Source organism: Musca domestica, unplaced genomic scaffold (genome assembly GCF_030504385.1).
Source record: "Musca domestica strain aabys unplaced genomic scaffold, Musca_domestica.polishedcontigs.V.1.1 12, whole genome shotgun sequence".
Lineage (NCBI taxonomy): Eukaryota > Metazoa > Arthropoda > Insecta > Diptera > Muscidae > Musca > Musca domestica.
The window spans coordinates 14,485,383-14,504,855 of record NW_026712155.1 but is presented as its reverse complement, the minus strand read 5'-3'; the positions used below and the strand labels follow the sequence as shown (position 1 = coordinate 14,504,855).

Here is a 19,473-nt window from a genome sequence, read left to right as displayed (position 1 = left end):
AAGCAAAGGAAAAATCCAAAAATTTGCTGAATCAGTAATTACAACCATGGCGAATTAATTTTCAAGACAAACATGGAAATCACCTGAAAAGTTGAAGTTGCAAACCTCTGTCTTCAGAGTTGTATTTTTCACATTACATCAACCTAATCTATATGGAAATTATTGTACCTCGATTACAACTTAAATTTTGACTATACCCGTACTAGAAATGGCGTTCTTAGACTTTTTTGCACTTTTTACACATTTAGGTTATGAAAACTGTACTTTCCAATAGACTTTTTCGGGAAGATCATCAAAGGTTATTTGGAAACAATTCAGTTAAAACTATATTGTTTCCAATATTAAAATGTGGAAAATATGGGGTATAGAAGGGATTGATGGTTGTTTATCAATGAAACGCTCATTACGTACTGTGTACGTTGCATTTACGTTTCCACTACTCAGTGTCATGTTTCCCCTCGCTTTTTGATCTGTAGGGCTCTGTAGATACTCAAAGTGACTTAGTCAAAAGTCAATTTTTAGATTCCTATTGGTTAACAACTAGTTCCATGTCTCATTTAAGGAATGTTTCCAGCTAATTGCGTTTTCCTCGGCATTATGCATTACACTCATTCTACTCGAGGATTTTGCCTTACCTTTATTTTTTTTATCGGGCATTCCTTTTTGCCTTTCTTATTTGTTTCGTTGGGGACGTTTTTCATTTTGGTTTCTCGTAACTCCTTGACGATGTCATATCATATTCATAAGGAAAATCGTATTTGTTTGTATTTAAATCACAATAAATTGATACAAAATCAATACAATGAGGTTCTGGAAGATAAGGAATCCTATAAATTAAAATCGGAGCTCTTTAATTTCAAAGCCAAGGTAGTAGAAGAAAAAGAAGAACCCCCCAGAAACAAAAGAAAACGTAAAGCGGAAACGGAAAATGAGGAATGTGAAGAATTGAAGAAATCATTGCAACCATTTCTAACCGAAATTCAAAATTTAATACGCCAAGAGTACAGAAATGACATGGAAAATATATCACGTGCTTGGGAGGAGAAAATTGAGTTTCCTAAATTCCATGGTGCCAACAATACATGTGATTTTCAAACAACCACATTTGGCCCACAGTCTTTTTTGATACCACCAAATTGTAAATTTTACAATCACAATGTCACCGAATTACCACAACTTTTGCCAGAATTGGAAAAATATGATCTAATAATTATGGATATGCCATGGCAAAATAAATACATTAAACGTCTGAAGAAAGTTAATGGATCGCTGGCCTATCACATGCTCGATAATGAGAGTTTGAAGAATATACCAATTCCAGAAATGATGCACATGCATTCTTTGCTAGCACTATGGTGTACAAATGCTTCACAACATTTGAATGCAGTACGAACCGAATTTTTGGACAAATGGAATTTGAAGATTGTGCACACACTGAAATGGTTTAAATTTAATACCGCTGGTGATTTGATAAGTCCAATAAAATCGTTGGGCTACAAACAACCATATGAAACGTTATTCATATTATGCCATAGAGATAGAAATGTAAAGGAGTTGGATGGCATAAGGAGTGTTGAGTTTATGGCAAGTGTGCCGAGTATAATACATTCACATAAACCCCCCTTGGTGGCCTGGCTACGAGAGTTTCTAGAGGATCCTGTTAATTTTAAAGGTCTTGAGATTTTTGCACGTTATCTACAGCCGCAATTTACTTCGATTGGCTTGGAAGTCCTTAAATTAATGGATAAGCGATTGTACAATACAACAAGAAGTTGATGTTAGTAATCCATATTTGATTTGAATTATTTGTAATTTGCCTAGTTTGATATTTTGATGACAATGCATTTATAGTTTTAAAACAGGTAAATTTTTACGAAAATTAATTATTAAATATTTTTTTACTAATAAAAATATTTATTTAGAATAAAATGTTACAATTTGACCGTCAATATTAAATTTTATTTGAAACCAAGAATCCTTTATTGGCTACTATTAAAAATCAAATTCTATATTTTTCGAGAAATTCAAGATTCATAATTAAAACATGAAGGTAAGTGGACATTATTAATTATGTATGTACATTTGTTTAATGTTTTATTTTTTTGATTTTGAAGTATTTCATTTTTCCGCTACGATTTGTAATTTACGAACTGAGGCATTTTTGTTCAGATGTTTAAGACTACTGTAAGGACGCTTGGCAAAACAAATAAATTGTCAGGGTATTGAAATGAGAATTTTGATATTATTCTCTTTATCCATGAAACACCTGACTGACAGACAATTTCCCGATGTTGATGCTCAACCAGTGTATAACCACAACTCTAAAATCCATTAGTTTCAGCTTAAAATCTTAAAGATGGAGGGTATATTAACTTTGTCATTCCGTTTTTAACTCCACGATATATTTATAATCAGCGTAAAATTCTAAGGCGATCCAGCGATGTCCTTCTGTCTGTCTGTTGTAATCACCCTATTTTTCGAACGAATTGAGATAGAAGGCTAAAATTTTGCATACATGCATAGTTTACCAGTAGGCAGGTTAAGTTCATAAATCGGATATTTCGGTCCACGTTTTCGTATAGCCCCCATATAACGGTACCTCCCGCTATTCGGTATTTTTGTGATTTTATCGATTGCATTTACCGGAATTACTTCAAATTTCATAACTGTAATGGGTACTATAGCCTATGAAAAAAATTTTTGTATGCAGAACCACGTTTCATATAACGGTACATCCCGATATTCGGTAAATTTTCGCCACATTTTTTTCACGGTTTTGTCTAAAAATTGGTATTTGTAGGTCATATTGCGTTCTAGCTCCGTTGACGAAACATGGTATGTATAGGTTCCTGTTTTGGTATAGCCGCCATATAATGGTACCTCCCGATATTCGGTATTTTGACGATTTTAGCGACATTATTTACCGGAATTATTTCAAATTTTGTATTTGAAGTTCCAAATGGATACTACAGCCTATGACAGAAAATGGTCTGTACAGGTCCACGCTTTCGTATAGCTCCCATATAATGGCACCTCCCTATTTTCGGTATTTTGACGATTTTACCGACATTATTTACCGGAATTGTTTCAAATTTGGTATTTGAAGTTCGTAATGGATACTACAGCCTATAACAGAAAATTGTCGGTGCAAGTCCACGCCTTCGCATAGCCCCCATATAACGGCACCTCCCTATATTCGATATTTTGTTGATTTTAGCGACATTATTCACCGGAATTGTTTAAAATTTGGTATTTGAAGTTCGTAATGCATACTTCAGCCTTTGACAGAAAATTGTCTGTGCAGGTCCTCGCCTTCGTATAGCCCCCATATAATGGTACATCCCGATATTCGGTATTTTGATGATTTTCGCTACATTATTTACCGGAATCATTCCAAATTTTGTATTTGAAGTTCGTAACGGATTTTATTGTTTTCTAAAATTGCCGAATTCGTTTCAAACGATGGACGATATCCAAAGTTCGTCTTTTTTACTTGTTCTTTTTGCTAGAAATCAAGGAGTAGCAGAATACTCTTTCTAAAAACAAAGCGAATTAAAGCATTTTTCTGTCAAACGTCTTTAATATTCGCATTTTCCGATTTGATAATTTCAGTTCCAAAACAATTTTGTTTTTTAATTGTTTTTATTAATTCTTTTAATTTTTTTCTTTTCAAAACCACAATTTAAAAGATATCACAGGGCAATTAGAGACAACAATTAGATTAAAAAAAAAAAAAATAAATAATAGCCTTTGAAGAATATTAGTGTGATTTCAAATTAAATTTTAGGCTTCTCCGTTGTTGTACTGGTAGTATTAGCACTGATGGCAGTGGTGGTGGCCGTGGTCGATGTAGTGGTAGTCGTAGTTGTAGTAGATGGGTTGGCAGTACTATTCCTAAAAATTCGAAAATTAATAGAAATTCAATATAGAGGAATATAAATGTTAAAACCCGGCACCCAACCCAAAAGGTGTCTTTACCTTGCAACTATGTGTGTTTTGGATTGCAGAAAAAGCATTTGGTGGGTGTCTTTTGTTTTTGGTATTTTATAATTCTTCCCTGGTGTAAATGTGTGTTACATCCTCCACAGTACCCAAGTGTATGGTGGTTTTGTCTTCATTGTCCCCATCCTTGGTCATGCTGTTGGTGGGTGTCCGTGCCTGTGTCTTTGGTTTGGATTTCGATTTTTTGGCTTGCTTGAGTTTTTCTTTGGGTATGTAACTAACTGTGTTTGTATTGTTACTAACTGTGGTTGTTGTTGTCGAGTGCAGGGATTTGCCTGAATCCTTTGTGGAGGAGGGATCAGGACTTGTTAGTGTTATTTTCGAACCATAAGCAATTCTGTAATAATTAATGTGCGTTAGTGTTTTGTTAATGGTGCTTTCTTTTAATATTTTTTCTTATTTTCTAGTATTTTTATTTTTTAATGTTTACCAGTTTTTTGTTTTCTTTCTTTAAATGCAGTTTCTGTGTTCTGTTCTTAAATTGCTATTTCGTTTCTTGTTTTAAATACCTTCTTCGTATTTACAATCTATGAACTTGGCTTACTAGGAGGCGCAGAGGAAGAGAGCGAAAAGGAGGCATTTGGATTGATTGATTTGTATGTGGTTGCAATTTCTATCTATTGGCGTTGTCGGCTTGATCCTCGCAATTTTTGTGGTTGTCTAGCATTGAAAAGTTTTGTACATTTTTTGTTGTTGGCAAAACATTCGTATTTACATAAACACTCATCGCAAAAGCATTACAAACATAAACAAACAAAATATTTACCTGTCTCTGGTCTGCATGGAAGCCTCAACATCCAGATTACGTGGCTGTCGGAAATCACATTCCAATGAAAATGCCGAATCACCGGGTGTTATCAATTCCGGATCGTTTTGTATGACCACAATATTCGAATAGAGTTCGCCGTCCTTAACCGTTTGACATTGATCCAGGGCAAAACTCATTTCCAATGATTTATCACCGGAGCTAGAGGTGGACTTGACAAAGCACGGCGCAGCTTGTTTGTAGAAACTACCACGTGTATACATGACACCGGTAAATGGTTTTTCTGTCTCCAAAACGACATGCATCGAATCGGAACCACATTTCAAATTGACTTTTTGTATGCCCTGATCGGAACCCTCAATTTTGAACGTATCCGAGAGATCTTGTTCCCACAATTCTGAAAATAAAAAAATATTTTTTTTAGTAAGTCGCCAGTTGTAAAATGGGAGGATCCAGGGATTATGGGACACTATTTGGAAGGAACTTTCAAAATTTAAAAAAAGTTAAAAAAAAACAAAATTTCAGATGTTACGAAAATTTGGATCTTTTCAGCCAATTATCTGCTAAAGAAGGTGGTGCCGTTTACGAACTCCAAACATTAAGTTTAAGATTATTCTGTTAAACAAGTAAAAAAGCTGTAAGTTCGGCCGGGTCGAAATTGTTAATACTCTCCATCATTTGGAACAAATTTGACAATTTAAAAAAAAAATTGAATCCGTTGATAATTCTGTTCAAATCTTAAAAATACCGAATGTAGCCGATATATTAGGGTCTATACGACGACGTGGACCTGCATAGGCAACGTCTTGCATAAGAAAAAAAAACCGGGAATAATGCAGCTAAAATCATCAAAATACCGAATATAGGGAGGCATTAGTATATGGGGGGCTATACGAAGACGTGGACCTGCACAGACAATCTTCTGTCTTAGGCTGTAGTATCCATTACGAACTTCAAATACCAAATTTGAAACAATTCCGGTGAATAAAGTTGCTAAAATCATAAAAATACCAAATATAGGGAGGTACCGTTATATAGGGGGGCTATACTAAGACCTGGACCTGCAAAGACAATTTCCTGTCTTAGGCTGTAGTATCCATTACGAACTTCAAATAGAAAATTTAAAAAAAAATCCGGTGAATAATGTCGCTAAAATTATCAAAATACCAAATATCGGGAGGTTCCGTTATATGGGGACTATACGAAGACCTGGACCTGCACAGACAATTTTCTGTCTTAGGCTGTAGTATCCATTACCAACTTCTAATACCAAATTTGAAAAAATTCCGGTGAATAATGTCTGCAAAATCATAAAAATGCCGAAAATAGGGAGGTACCATTATATGGGGCTATACGAAAACGTAGACCTCTACAGCCAATTAATTGCCAGAGAAGGTGGTACCTATAGCGAATTGCAAATACCAAGTTTGAGATAATTCTGTCAAAAATGTATCAACATATCAAATATTGGGAGTTACCATTATGTGGGAGCTATACGAAGATGTGGACCTGTAGAGGCAATTTTCTGACATAGAAGTTAGTACCCATTGCGAACCCCTAATACCAAATTTGAAAAACGAATCCGGTGAAAAGTGTGACACAAATCATCAAAATATGGAATATCGGGAGGTACAGTTATATGGAGACTATACCAAAACTTGGACATAAATCTACAGTTCTCTGCAAGGATGTTTCCTACATTCTGGGAACACAAATGGAAATTGTGACTGAAATATCAAAACAAAACTTAAATCTGTCGGTATAGTTGTATGGGGTCTATACCAAAACGTGGACCTATGTATCCCATTATCAATAGTAAATGTCATGGAGACCTAAAACACATCTGTGTGGAATTTCATCAACCTACTTCATTATACCCTCAGCCATATGGCTAGAGAGGGTATATATAATTTGATACAGCCAAAACGTGCCACATCGAAATAACGTTTTAAGACCCCAGGTCTCTTTGGACCAAATCCGTTTCAGGACATTTGGAGTTGATCTAGCGATGTCCGTCCGTCTGTCTCTCTGGCTGGCTGGTGCTCACGATAACTCTCAAAGGGAGTATCCGATTTGGTTCAAACTGGGTACATCGTAATATTATTATCAAACTTAAATCGAGTTCGGAGATGGGCAATGTCGGTCCATTCCTTCTGGTACCTCCCCAACAAAACGTCGAATTTTTCAAAGAAAATTTACTGCACAGAAAGAGAAACGATAATCCGATTTTGCTCCAACTTTGCATATTTTAATATTTGCATCAGTGCTGGGTCAGGTGAGCAAATGGACAATATCGGTCCACTCCATCAAGTACCTCACCGACAAAGTGTCGAAATTTTGAATAATTATAACTCTTATAAGTATGATGTAAGTATCCGATGGTCTTTAAATTACACACATCACAATATTTTTATTAACCCAAGGTCTGATGTGAAGATGGAATATATTGGTCCACTCCTTCAGGTACCTTCCCCACAAAGGGTCAAAATTTTGAAAATTCATGAAGCTCATAAAACGCGAAATTAGCATCTGATTCCATTCAGACACAATATTTCTATCAATACAAGATCTGTTAAAAATATGGTAGAGATCGGACCATTCCTTCTGGTACCTCCCCCCAAGGGGTCATTTTGTTGAATAACCAAAACGATCATAAAATCCGAAATAAGCATACAGTTCTCTTCAAACTACACACATCATAATATTTCTACCAACACAAGATCTGCTGTGAAAATTGGATATATCTGTCCACTCTTTCTTGTACCTCCCCACAAAGGGTCGAAATTTTGAGTATTCATGAAGCTTATAAAACGGGAAATTACGGGTACCTCCCCCACATAGGTTTCAAGATTTTTGAAAAACAAAACGCTCAAAAAAAGCTAAATAAGCATCCAACTCTCTTCAAATTTCACACATCCATTTTTTTTTTTTTTCTAACGAAAGATCTTTTTCGAAGGTGATATATAACCCAAAGGATTACAATTTCCGAAACAAATCGGCGATTCTTTACAACTTGTTAGTCTAATATGAAGTCTGATATGAATATGTAATTTATGCCGAAGATCGATGCCTTCATTTCATTTCAACTTCAGTTTGTTCGGAAGTTAGAGAGACTTGCTGGTCAAGAATATACGCACTTTGTGGGGTCTAAAATGACCATTTCGATGAGTTACAAACGGAATGACAAATGTAATATACCTACATATGGTGGAGGGTATGAACATTTTAATTTTACATTTTGTGGTGCAGATGGTTTTTGGAAAATATTCTTTAAAAAGCTATCCACGTTGCAGATAAAAAGAATCCTTGAGAAATTCTGTTGATCCTTGAAAAATATATATATCTACGTTTTTTGAGAAATATCTTCAATTTATAGATGTTTTAATGGTTATGAACTACCATTTATAGTATTTTTTCTTTCCTAATACTCCCAAATTCTCTCTGCTACCATTCCGATTACGTCGTCTCCTTATAAATGTCATGGAACATTTCCAAACATCCACTGTGGTTACGCTTTTACTTTTTTTTGCTCTTTCGTGTACTTTTTTCCGCCACTATTTTGTTCTGGCTAATATACTTTTTCCATCGTTTCAGATAAAGAAAAACACTCTTCCACACAAAACGACAATGCCAACCCGTCACCGGGCGTTTGAATCCATAAACAATAGCTTGGGGAAACCGGTTTCGTTGTTCTTTCACAAATTTCTTTTCTCATTGTATTTGTTCTTGAAACGGGGGCGGGTGGTAGATGACCAACAACGTTACAAGAAGCTTAAACTCTTGATTCATTTTCATTTACCTTGCTGCTGTTGTTGTTGTTTCTGCTGCTTTTGCTGTTGATTTTGTTGGTGCCGCTGATGATCTTTTTTGGCCAAACAAACCGCGAAGAAGACACTCAATACATAAACGGTAAGTAATACATTTTTGTTGTTAACAAACATTTTTGTTGTAAAGATTTAATTCGGTTTTTTTGGTTTATAATTTATTTAATTTTTCTTTAATATATATTTTGTTGTTAAATTTTCTTGCAGATCCGTGGACAAACGTTCGATGAAATTGTGCTATGTTTACGTTTTCGAGCCCAAAAGTCAACTGATGATTTGAACGCTTTGTCTGAGCCATATAAAACCCCTGCCGCCACAATGGCCAATCGAAGAGAAAAGCGCTGGAGAGTGGTTGGTTGGTTTGGGGGGTTGCAGCGTAGATCAACGTAGAAAGACGTAGCAACCAGAAAAAAAAAAAAACAAAAACATGAAACAATTGTGTAATTGTGGCCAGAAGAGAAAGAGAAATGAGTAGCCAGCCAGTCAGCCCCAGATTTGTTAAATCATGAATTTAATTCATGCACCTCTTTACACACTACTGTTGTAAGTTTCTTCTTTTGGCCTACTCCACGATGATGATGATGATGATATTACCTGGCACAGAGGAGTCCCATGTGTAAACATAAATAATAATATTATGTTTAGTTATTGCTGCAGAGTGGCCTTTAACTCTGGCTCTATGGTGTTGTGGTTGTTGTTGTTGCTGTTAAACGTGTCTGGTGCACAGGCGCAACGACATATGCAATTATTACGATTTGGTTTCGGTTTGTGATAGGTATTATGTTGCATCGGGAAATGTTATGAGTGTGCACATCAATGCCCACATTATCAGCATAATTGAATATTAGAGTGGGTCGAATATAAAATAATGGGGGAAATTAGGTTATTCATAGGGAAGTAGGTGAGAATATGTGGAAGGATTTTTTGTTGTTGCAGAATGGTCAGGCTTAATCCCTTTATTTATAAAAACAACGTTTGTTTATTAGTGGAGAACTATGGTAACGTCTACCAGGGGGTAAGATATCGTTCTCCACCAATAAACAAACATTGTTTTTATAAAAACAACAATAAAGGGATTAAGCCTGACCATTTTGCAACAACAAAATACTATGGTATCCCGAACAAACAAGCCAACACTGTTCTTAGAGGATTTTCTTTTTTTTTGCCTTAAGTCATCGTCTGGCGTTGTCATAAAAGAACGACAACGTCGTAGGCGGGTCATTAATCTTCCGATAGATAAACAAGTAAAATAATATCAGTCGGTTATGCCGACAGCTGTATACCCCCAGCCTTGAGTTGTGATTATTCAAACTGTTGACCCTCTATAGTGTACGTTTCGAAGCAGTTGCCCAATATTGACCAAATCTTATCGGACCTAAGACTGATATAAATATTACAACGTGCCAGATTTGGACTATATCGACCACTTTCTATACTTTATATGAAAATGCAAATTTTTGGACCGAAGTATTCCATTTTCATACTTTATCTAATACAGATAAAATTATTTATATGTGCAAAATTTGAAGAACATCGAAATCCTACATTTCGATAAATTACACATTCATATCAGATTTCTGGTTAAGAGACACATTTAGATATAGCAAAACGTAAAGTTATGTTTCACAAGTTATGACAGATAAAAAAGCATCGAAAACTGTGACTCTTTGTGGGTTGGATACCAGAAGGGGTTGGCAGATATGCAGGGTGAGATAAAAAAAACTGCAACAAAGTCAAACGCCACAATTTTTACATTTTTTTAAATTTTATTGAATGAAAGCAAAAATGTCGGAAATAGCATCAAATTTTAGAATAAGTTTAGATTTGTTCGAATCGGTCACCTTTGGCACGAATTATGACCTTGAAACGGACAATGAAACCGTCACACGCTGCCCGAATGTTGCTCAGCGGTATTTCGGTTCATTCCCGGAGAAGCGCTTGCTTGAGGTGATCGACACTTTGGTATTTTTTAGGGCCAACCTTGCTTTCCAAAATACTCCAGACACAATAGTCGTCCAACGGATTGATATCCGGAGATTTTGGTGGCCATTGTGCGCTGGAAATGAAACGAGGAACCTCATTTTGTTACCATTCTTGGGTGGCGCGTGCTGAGTGCGAATCCTGTTGGAATGTCCAAGGTCTGCGACCAAAATGTTTGCGTGCCCAAGGCTTTAATACACCCTCCAGAATATTTTCGCAAAAATATTCGGCATTTATTTTGATGCCACGGTCGATTAATACGAGCTGAGGGCGACCATCGGCTGTATGTGGCGGCCCACACCATCACCATGGACGGCGCTTGAGTTCGGGTGGCCGACCGAAGGTGCACATTCAGCACTAAGTAAACACGATAATTTCGTTTGTTTCGAAACTGCTGGACAACGAATGATTTCTCATCGGAGAAAACCAAATTCGACAGTTCAACACTTTCGGCCAAGCGAAAAGCAACTCTTTAGCTTTTTTGAGTCTATTTTCTTTCTGTTGTGTTGTAAGTTCTTGAACTTTTTGGAATTTCAATGGCTTTACCCAGAGCTCATTTTTCAATATTTGCCGAATGGAATATTGCGATATGTTCAGCTCACGAGCCATTTTCGGCCACTGCGACGCGGGTTTCGATCAAGTCGCTTCTTTACTTGTCGGTACATTTCTGCTGATGTTGCTGTTGACGTCGAGCTACGCTACCAGTATCACCAGGTAACGAGCGATGGTACGAGACGCAAAAGGTTTATTCACATTTAAATGCTGGAGTGCTCTAATGATAGCCACTCGTGGTTTTCCAGCCAAATATAAGGAAATCACACTATCACGCTTGAATTCCATCACGAATAACTTTTTTTCTGGAAAATTCTCATCAAAATGCTTTTGTTCGCTGGTAAACAATACAATGAGCTGTCACTGGAATAATTTTAACAGCTGTCGAACGAGTGGCTTAGAAATGACAGCAGTCTGAAGTTGGTTGCAGTTTTTTCATCTCACCCTGTATACGGTATTTTGCTGATTCACCCGAGTTGTTTCCAATTTCGTATTTGAAATTGCTAATGGGTACTACAGCCTATAAGAGAAAGCCCCCATATAACGGTACCTAACTATATTTGATATTTTGCTGATTTCGGCGACCCTATTCACTGTAATTGTTTCAAATTGCGTGTTTGTGCTTCGAAATGGGTACTACAGTATGTGACAGAAAATTACCAATGCGAGTCCACTTTTTGGACCTCAAAATAACTGTGACTCACTATATTCGGTATTTTTAGTAATTTAAGAGCATTTTTAAGAATTTAATTTTTTTTATTTTTTTATGAAAATTTCTAAATAGTGAAGTGTATTCAATGTTTGTTCCGGCCAAACTTACTGCCTTTTTTTTTTTTTTGAAAAAAAAAATTGCAAAATCGGAACATTTTCCTTTTTTTGATAATTTTCGTTTTTTAATTTTTTTAGCAAAATACAATTTTTTTGTGATTTGTTTCTATTTAGGGCGCATAAATTGTTTTGTTTTGACAAGTCAGCTGATTGCTTGCAAAGTTTTGCCCGCCTCCGCATGTTTGCTTTTAACAGTTGTCTCGTAAAAGAGAATAGAACTACCTTACTCTCTTAGAAAAAAATGATTGGACAATTCCTGTCGACCTTATTTTAAATCCTTCTACCCCAGTCCACTATAGCTCTATTTTAATTTCCCCCTTTTTATTATTATATAATCAAACAAAATAATTTAAATTTCCCAGCCCATGCCAATATTCACTTCCCAAACTGATGTTTTGCAAAAAATGAAAAAGAAAGCAAGGAAAACAAAACGGAACAATTATTGGGAGTTTTCCGCATTTGATGCTTGAGTGTTTTCTGCTGCTGCTGCTACCGTTTTCTTAGCCACCCCAAAAGAAAATTTGGATTAACTTCCGAAACAACATTTCATGAGCAATGCAGCATTTTTTTATTGTTCGTATTTTATTAATGGCGTTTTGCTGTTGGCGCTGCATTCGACATTATTTTTTTCGGTTATATCGCGTGTCAGCCAGTACTGGACGGAAGTAGTTTATAGATTACCTTTCTAGTTGGAGTTTTAACAACAACAACAACAAGAAGAGAAAAATCATATCATTTGTTGTGATCATTAAAATATTGGCACGTTTATGCCACAGGTTTGTTGGGCAAATTCCATTGGGAAGCTTCGAACTTAACCTCAATTTGTTTGGGGGGAATAATACAAAAAATATATATAAAGGCAGTATGTCACAAATATATATACTTCGGAATACAATAAATTTCCTATCGAAAATCTCACCAACGTTGAAATTTTCTATGGAAAATTTCACCAACGATTATATTTTCTATAGAAAACTTCGCCAACGATGAAAATTTCTATAGAAAACCTCACCAACGATGAACATTTCTATAGAAAACCTCACCAACGATAAAATTTTATATAGAAAACCTCACCAACGATAAAATTTTCTATCGAAAACTTCACCAACGATGACATTTTCTAACCAAAATCTCACCAACGATGAAATTTTCTATGGAAAACTTCACAAACGATGACATTTTCTATGGAAAACTTCACCAACGTTAAAATTTTCTATAGAAAACTTCACCAACGTTAAAATTTTCTATAGAAAACTTCACCAACGATGAAATTTTCTATGGAAAACTTCACCAACAATGACATTTTCTATGGAAAACTTCACCATCGATGAAAGTTTCTTTGGAAAACTTCACCAACGATGAAATGTTCTATAGAAAACTTCACCAACGATGAAGTTTTTTATGGAAAACTTCACCAACGATGAAATTTTCTATGGAAAACTTCACAAACGATGACATTTTCTATAGAAAACTTCACCAACGTTAAAATTTTCTATAGAAAACTTCACCAACGATGAAATTTTCTAAAGAAAACTTCACCAACGATGAAAATTTCTATAGAAAACTTCACCAACGATGAAATTTTCTATGGAAAACTTCACCAACGATGAATTTTTTTATAGAATACTTCACCAACGATGAATTTTTTTTTAGAATACTTCACCAACGATGAAATTTTCTATGGAAAACTTCACCAACGATGACATTTTCTATAGAATACTTCACCAACGATGACAATTTCTATGGAAAACTTCATCAACGATGAAATTTTCTATGGAAAACTTCACCAACGATGAAATTTTCTATGGAAAACTTCTCCAACGATGAAATTTTCTATGGAAAACTTCACCAACGATGAAATTTTCTATGGAAAACTTCACCAACGATGAAATTTTCTATGGAAAACTTCACCAACGATGAAATTTTCTATGGAAAACTTCACCAACGATGAAATTTTCTATGGAAAACTTAATCAACGATGAAATTTTCTATAGAAAACTTCACCAACGATGAAATTTTCTATGGAAAACTTCACCAACGATGAAAATTTCTATAGACAACTTCACCAACGATGAAATTTTCTATGGAAAACTTCACCAACGATGAAAATTTCTATAGAAAACTTCACCAACGATGAAAATTTCTATGGAAAACTTCACCAACGATGAAAATTTCTATAGAATACTTCACCAACGATGACAATTTCTATGGAAAACTTCATCAACGATGAAATTTTCTATAGAAAACTTCACCAACGATGAAATTTTCTATAGAAAACTTCACCAACGATGAAATTTTCTATGGAAAACTTCACCAACGATGAAATTTTCTATGGAAAACTTCACCAACGATGAAATTTTCTATGGAAAACTTCACCAACGATGAAATTTTCTATGGAAAACTTCACCAACGATGAAATTTTCTATGGAAAACTTCACCAACGATGAAATTTTCTATAGAAAACTTCACCAACGATGAAATTTTCTATAGAAAACTTCACCAACGATGAAATTTTCTATAGAAAACTTTACCAACGATGAAATTTTTTATAGAAAACTTCACCAACGATGACATTTTCTATGGAAAACTTCACCAACGCTGACATTTTCTATGGAAAACTTCACCAACGATGAAATTTTCTATGGAAAACTTCACCAACGATGACATTTTCTATAGAAAACTTCACCAACGATGACATTTTCTATAGAAAACTTCACCAACGACGCAATTTTTTATAGAAAACTTCACCAACGATGAAATTTTCTATAGAAAACTTCACCAACGATGAAATTTTCTATGGAAAACTTCACCAACGATGACATTTTCTATAGAAAACTTCACCAACGTTGAAATTTTCTATGGAAAACTTCACCAACGATGAAATTTTCTTTGGAAATTTTCTATATTCTAATCCTAACAACATTATCTGACCCTCGAAAAAAAAAATTTAATTTGGATCTGATCACGTAACTCTATGATCGTTTTCAATCAATCTTCATTATAATCCCCATCACAAATAAAACAGAAAGTAATTAACAAATTTCACACTATATTTTTTATTAAAAAATCACACAGAAAATTTTTATAAAATCTTTCTATGGGGAATGAAAAATTAATTGGCCGATTTTCCTTTTCATTTCTTCTTGTTCATGGCTGCCCAGTAGCATTCCAGTTCATTGCCCTCCCAGTTGAGTGACTTGGTAAAAACACTTCTCGGCGGATAGTGTTACATCGTGATGGTTGCAGCAATCCGCGGAAGGAAGATCAAGAAAACAAGGAGGAGAAGGAGGAAGAAACAAGGAAAATAAAAGTAAGCATAACAATGTGTTTTTTTTAATGTTTTTATTTTAATTTAGCATTGATAATGATCGTGAAATTTGCTAATAATGGAGATGTTAATGAAAGATTACAACAAAACGAAGCAAAAACAAACAAAAAAAATATCAAGACAACATTACAACATTTTAATAGTAGGCTACTGATTGATTGTCCGGCACCACCATCACCACCACAAATTACCTCTTAATGTTGCAACAAGTTGAGCCATTTTTTGTGAAGTTGGAGAGGACTTTAAGATGTCAAGGGGAAAGTGATTAAATCAAATTTTGAAAAATTTCATGATTTCACAAAAAAAAAAACTTCATCAACGTTGAAGTTTTTTATACAAAACTTCACCAACGATAAAATTTTCTATACAAAACTTCACCAACGATAAAATTTTCTGTGGAAAACTTCACCAACGATGACATTTTCTATGGAAAACTTCACCAACGACAAAATTTTCTATAGAAAGCTTCACCAACGATGAATTTCTCTATAGAAAACTTCACCAATGATGAATTTCTCTATGGAAAATTTCACCAACGGTGAATTTTTCTTTGGAAAATTTCACAAACGATGAAATTTTCTATAGAAAACTTCACCAACGATGAAATTTTTTATGGAAAACTTCATCAACGATGACATTTTCTATGGAAAACTTCACCAACGATGAAATTTTCTATGAAAAACTTCACCAACGATGAAATTTTCTATAAAAAACTTCACCAACGATGAAATTTTCTATAAAAAACTTCACCAACGATGAAGTTTTCTATGGAAAACTTCACCAACGATGAAATTTTCTGTGGAAAATTTCAACAACGATAGAATTTTCTATAGAAAACTTCCCCAACGATGAAATTTTCTATGGAAAACTTCACCAACGATGAATTTTTCTATGGAAAACTTCACCAAAGATGAAATTTTCTATAAAAAACCTCACCAACGATCAAATTTTCTATGGAAAACTTCACCAACGATGAACTTTTCTATGGAAAACTTCACCAACGATGAACTTTTCTATGGAAAACTTCACCAACGATTAACTTTTCTATAGAAAACTTCACCAACGATGAAATTTTCTATAGAAAACTTCACCAACGATGAAATTTTCTATAGAAATTATCACCAACGATGAAATTTTTTATGGAAAACTTCACCAACGTTGACATTTTCTATAGAAAACTTCACCAACGATGAATTTTTCTATGGAAAACTTCACCAAAGATGAAATTTTCTATAAAAAACCTCACCAACGATCAAATTTTCTATGGAAAACTTCACCAACGTTGACATTTTCTATAGAAAACTTCACCAACGATTAATTTTTCTATGAAAATCTTCACCAACGACGAAATTTTCTATGGAAAACTTCACCAACGATGATTTTTTCTATGGAAAACTTCACCAACGATGAAATTTTCTGTGGAAAACTTCACCAACGATGAAATTTTCTGTGGAAAACTTCACCAATGATGAAAATTTCTATAGAAAACTTCACCAACGATGAACTTATCTATAGAAACGATGAACTTTTCTAAAGAAAACTTCACCAACGATGAAATTTTCTATGGAAAACTTCCCCAACGATGAAATTTTCTATGGAAAACTTCACCAACGATGAACTTTTCTATAGAAAACCTCACCAAAGATGACATTTTCTAAAGAAAACTTCACCAACGATGGAATTTTCTATAAAAAACCTCATCAACGATCAAATTTTTTTATAAAAATCTTCACCAACGATTAATTTTTCTATGAAAATCTTCACCAACGACGAAATTTTCTATGGAAAACTTCACCAACGATGATTTTTTCTATGGAAAACTGCACCAACTATGAAATTTTCTATGGAAAATTTCACCAACGATGATCTTTTTTACAGAAAATTGAAAATAATTGAAAAGTTTATAATTTCTTGTTTTTCATTGGACTTATTCACTTTTTCCTCCTAACCGTTCCATTGCATTTGTGACAAGACATTTAGCCCCACAAAATGGACACTTGATGTGATGATGGACGACACATATTATGCAATTGACAACAGAAAAAATGCAAAGTCTAGGATAGTTGTCTGGTTCAAAGTGGTGGTTACATTGCAGCCATTTATGCTGACTTGTTCATCTTCCTGGCAACACGTTTACATGGTACCCGAATTGCACAATTTCAGTTTTTTTTTTCTTGTTTTGCTGACATGAGACATGTTACAAGCGATAAAATACCGTAGATGGCGGCCAATGTGAAATGGCATTTGGACAAAAACAAGAAACCAGTCAGATGACTAGGACAACTTTTCCAAATACGTTTGTTTGGTCGACTTACGTATCTTTCAAGAGCTGCAACACTTCCTGTTCCTTTTTGTTTAGGCCACTGTAGTGGGCACTCAAATTCATGTCCAACAGGTGGCGAGTCTGCATGCCGACCAGGTAAGTAGCCGGTCCATCTAATTGCATGAAATGATACATGGCCAATTTACCAAGTTCGATGTTGGACTCTTTGCAAATGTTGGCAGCTTTTTGGCATAGTTGTTTGATTTCATCGCCGGCCGGATGCCAGGGCTGGGCACCGCGATTGGTCAGCAGGCCAACGGCATGTCCCGCCGCACAGACAATGGCGAGATTTTGTTTTTGAAAGAATTCCAAATAGGATTTTAGGCTATCATCCAGAAGGGTATTGCGGGCGTAGGAGAGGACAACCTTTTGGGAGAGAGAGGAGGGATTTTAGGTTTGTTTTGTTCTCATTTTTGGATAATTTCTACTTACATCCAATCTCCCATTGGCCCGTTCAACACATTCCTTGAGCACCTTCAGTGGATAGCCGGATACACCAATATATCTGGCCTTGCCCTCCTTGACCAGTTTTTCCAATTCCGGTAGGCACTCATTTAAAACTATGTCCAAATCTTTGGCAAATTCGATGTCATGGATCTGTAAACAGGGGAAGAATGAAGTAAATAAATAAAAAAAACACCAAATTGGCAACACTGTTTTATGATCATTTGTTTGGGAAATTGACTCTCTCTCCTTCTCTCTCCGAGAGAATACAACACAAGCCACAGTTAAGCTCTCAAAAGGAAATGAATGCCAGATTTATTCTTCAATAAATCCAAGCTATTCACTCCACCCTTAAGAACCCAACTCCACTCCCCCCCTTACCTGTATGACATCCACATAGTCCAGCCCCAACAATTTCAGACTCTTCTCCACGCTTTCCCTTGTCTTTTTGGCGGAATAATCAAACATCTTATCATAGGTTTTTTCATAGCGTCCCACCTTTGTTGCCAGGTAATAAGCCGAACGTGGTACAGTTTTCAATGCCTTGCCCAAGACCTCCTCGGAACGTCCCTGTCCATAATAGGGAGCCGTATCAATATAATTGATACCAACTTTAAGTGCCTTGTGTATTGTTGCAATAGCTTCTGCTTCATCGAATTCCCTGTTTTTTAAGCAATTGACAAGAAAATTAATTTTATTTATTTTACCCTCCAGCCATACACAATCGAGTGGCACCTACCCAAAGAGGGTGCTCAAAGTACCCCCACCCAGAGCCACTTTGGATACCTTCATATCGGTTGCGCCAAATTGCCGGTATTCCATTTTTCTACAGGCCTCTTCATCGTGGAAACCTTTGGTAAAGGTGGCAGGCAAGTCAGAGGAAGTCATTTTGTTTTATTTTTTAGAATAATTTCGCAATCTTTGCCAACAACGCCCCGATGTTCCGATCTATACTGATAGCCAGGGCAGAAAGTGTGAGCGTTTAAATATTTCTATTTACGCGCGAGAATTTGTTGCATTTTTTTATTTTATCAACAAATCGCAATGTTTTTTGAGTAAACGCCGCTCTCATTCTAATTCGGTGAGCGATAATTGCTTGCAATTCCACATGCACACTTGACAGATGGGTGGTGGGTAGGCAAGGGAGAGAGAAGCGGTGTGGTGGATGGAAAGTGTCATTCATAGAAGATTTTATATTCATACATAGGTATGTACTAATGTATGTAGGGTATCGTGTAAAACACAAAAATGACTAAATCCATTTTTGGAAAAAAAATTTAAGGGAAATGGGAAACATATGGTATAGAAAATGAGATATACTTGCAGTAAATCTCCAGCAATTTTTTCTGAGAGAGTAGGATACTTGTATTCCCTTTGGCAAGAAAACTATGAAAAGTAAACAGACGGAATCTCGTCACAAACTTGC

General features: G+C 35.4%; 3 protein-coding genes and 1 long non-coding RNA gene across 4 annotated transcripts; 2 read left to right on the top strand and 2 right to left on the bottom strand.

Annotated features, from left to right (window-relative positions):
* The first annotated feature begins 670 nt into the window (after window positions 1–670).
* LOC101899441 (N(6)-adenine-specific methyltransferase METTL4) lies at window positions 671–2,054 on the top strand. Its single transcript, XM_005190345.4, has 2 exons — window positions 671–1,862; window positions 1,923–2,054. The coding sequence occupies exon 1, from the start codon at window positions 727–729 to the stop codon at window positions 1,774–1,776; it is 1,050 nt and encodes a 349-aa protein (XP_005190402.3). The 5' UTR covers window positions 671–726; the 3' UTR covers window positions 1,777–1,862; window positions 1,923–2,054.
* Window positions 2,055–3,623: 1,569 nt separating this feature from the next.
* Window positions 3,624–8,776, bottom strand: LOC105262328 (uncharacterized). The gene is made up of 4 exons (XM_059118276.1): window positions 8,568–8,776; window positions 4,769–5,165; window positions 3,979–4,339; window positions 3,624–3,894 (listed from the first exon to the last, which is right to left on the bottom strand). The coding sequence occupies exons 1-3, from the start codon at window positions 8,707–8,709 to the stop codon at window positions 4,045–4,047; spliced, it is 834 nt and encodes a 277-aa protein (XP_058974259.1). The 5' UTR covers window positions 8,710–8,776; the 3' UTR covers window positions 3,624–3,894; window positions 3,979–4,044.
* On the top strand, window positions 8,559–9,054 carry LOC131800671 (uncharacterized). Its single transcript, XR_009341493.1, has 2 exons — window positions 8,559–8,677; window positions 8,800–9,054. It is a non-coding gene; the product is annotated as an uncharacterized LOC131800671 (long non-coding RNA).
* A 5,930-nt stretch (window positions 9,055–14,984) lies between these two features.
* Window positions 14,985–19,093, bottom strand: LOC101898389 (uncharacterized). Its single transcript, XM_005189312.4, has 5 exons — window positions 18,787–19,093; window positions 18,429–18,708; window positions 18,036–18,200; window positions 17,596–17,969; window positions 14,985–15,161 (listed from the first exon to the last, which is right to left on the bottom strand). Exons 1-5 carry the CDS (start codon window positions 18,933–18,935, stop codon window positions 15,086–15,088), a joined length of 1,044 nt encoding a protein of 347 aa, XP_005189369.2. The 5' UTR covers window positions 18,936–19,093; the 3' UTR covers window positions 14,985–15,085.
* Window positions 19,094–19,473: the final 380 nt, after the last annotated feature.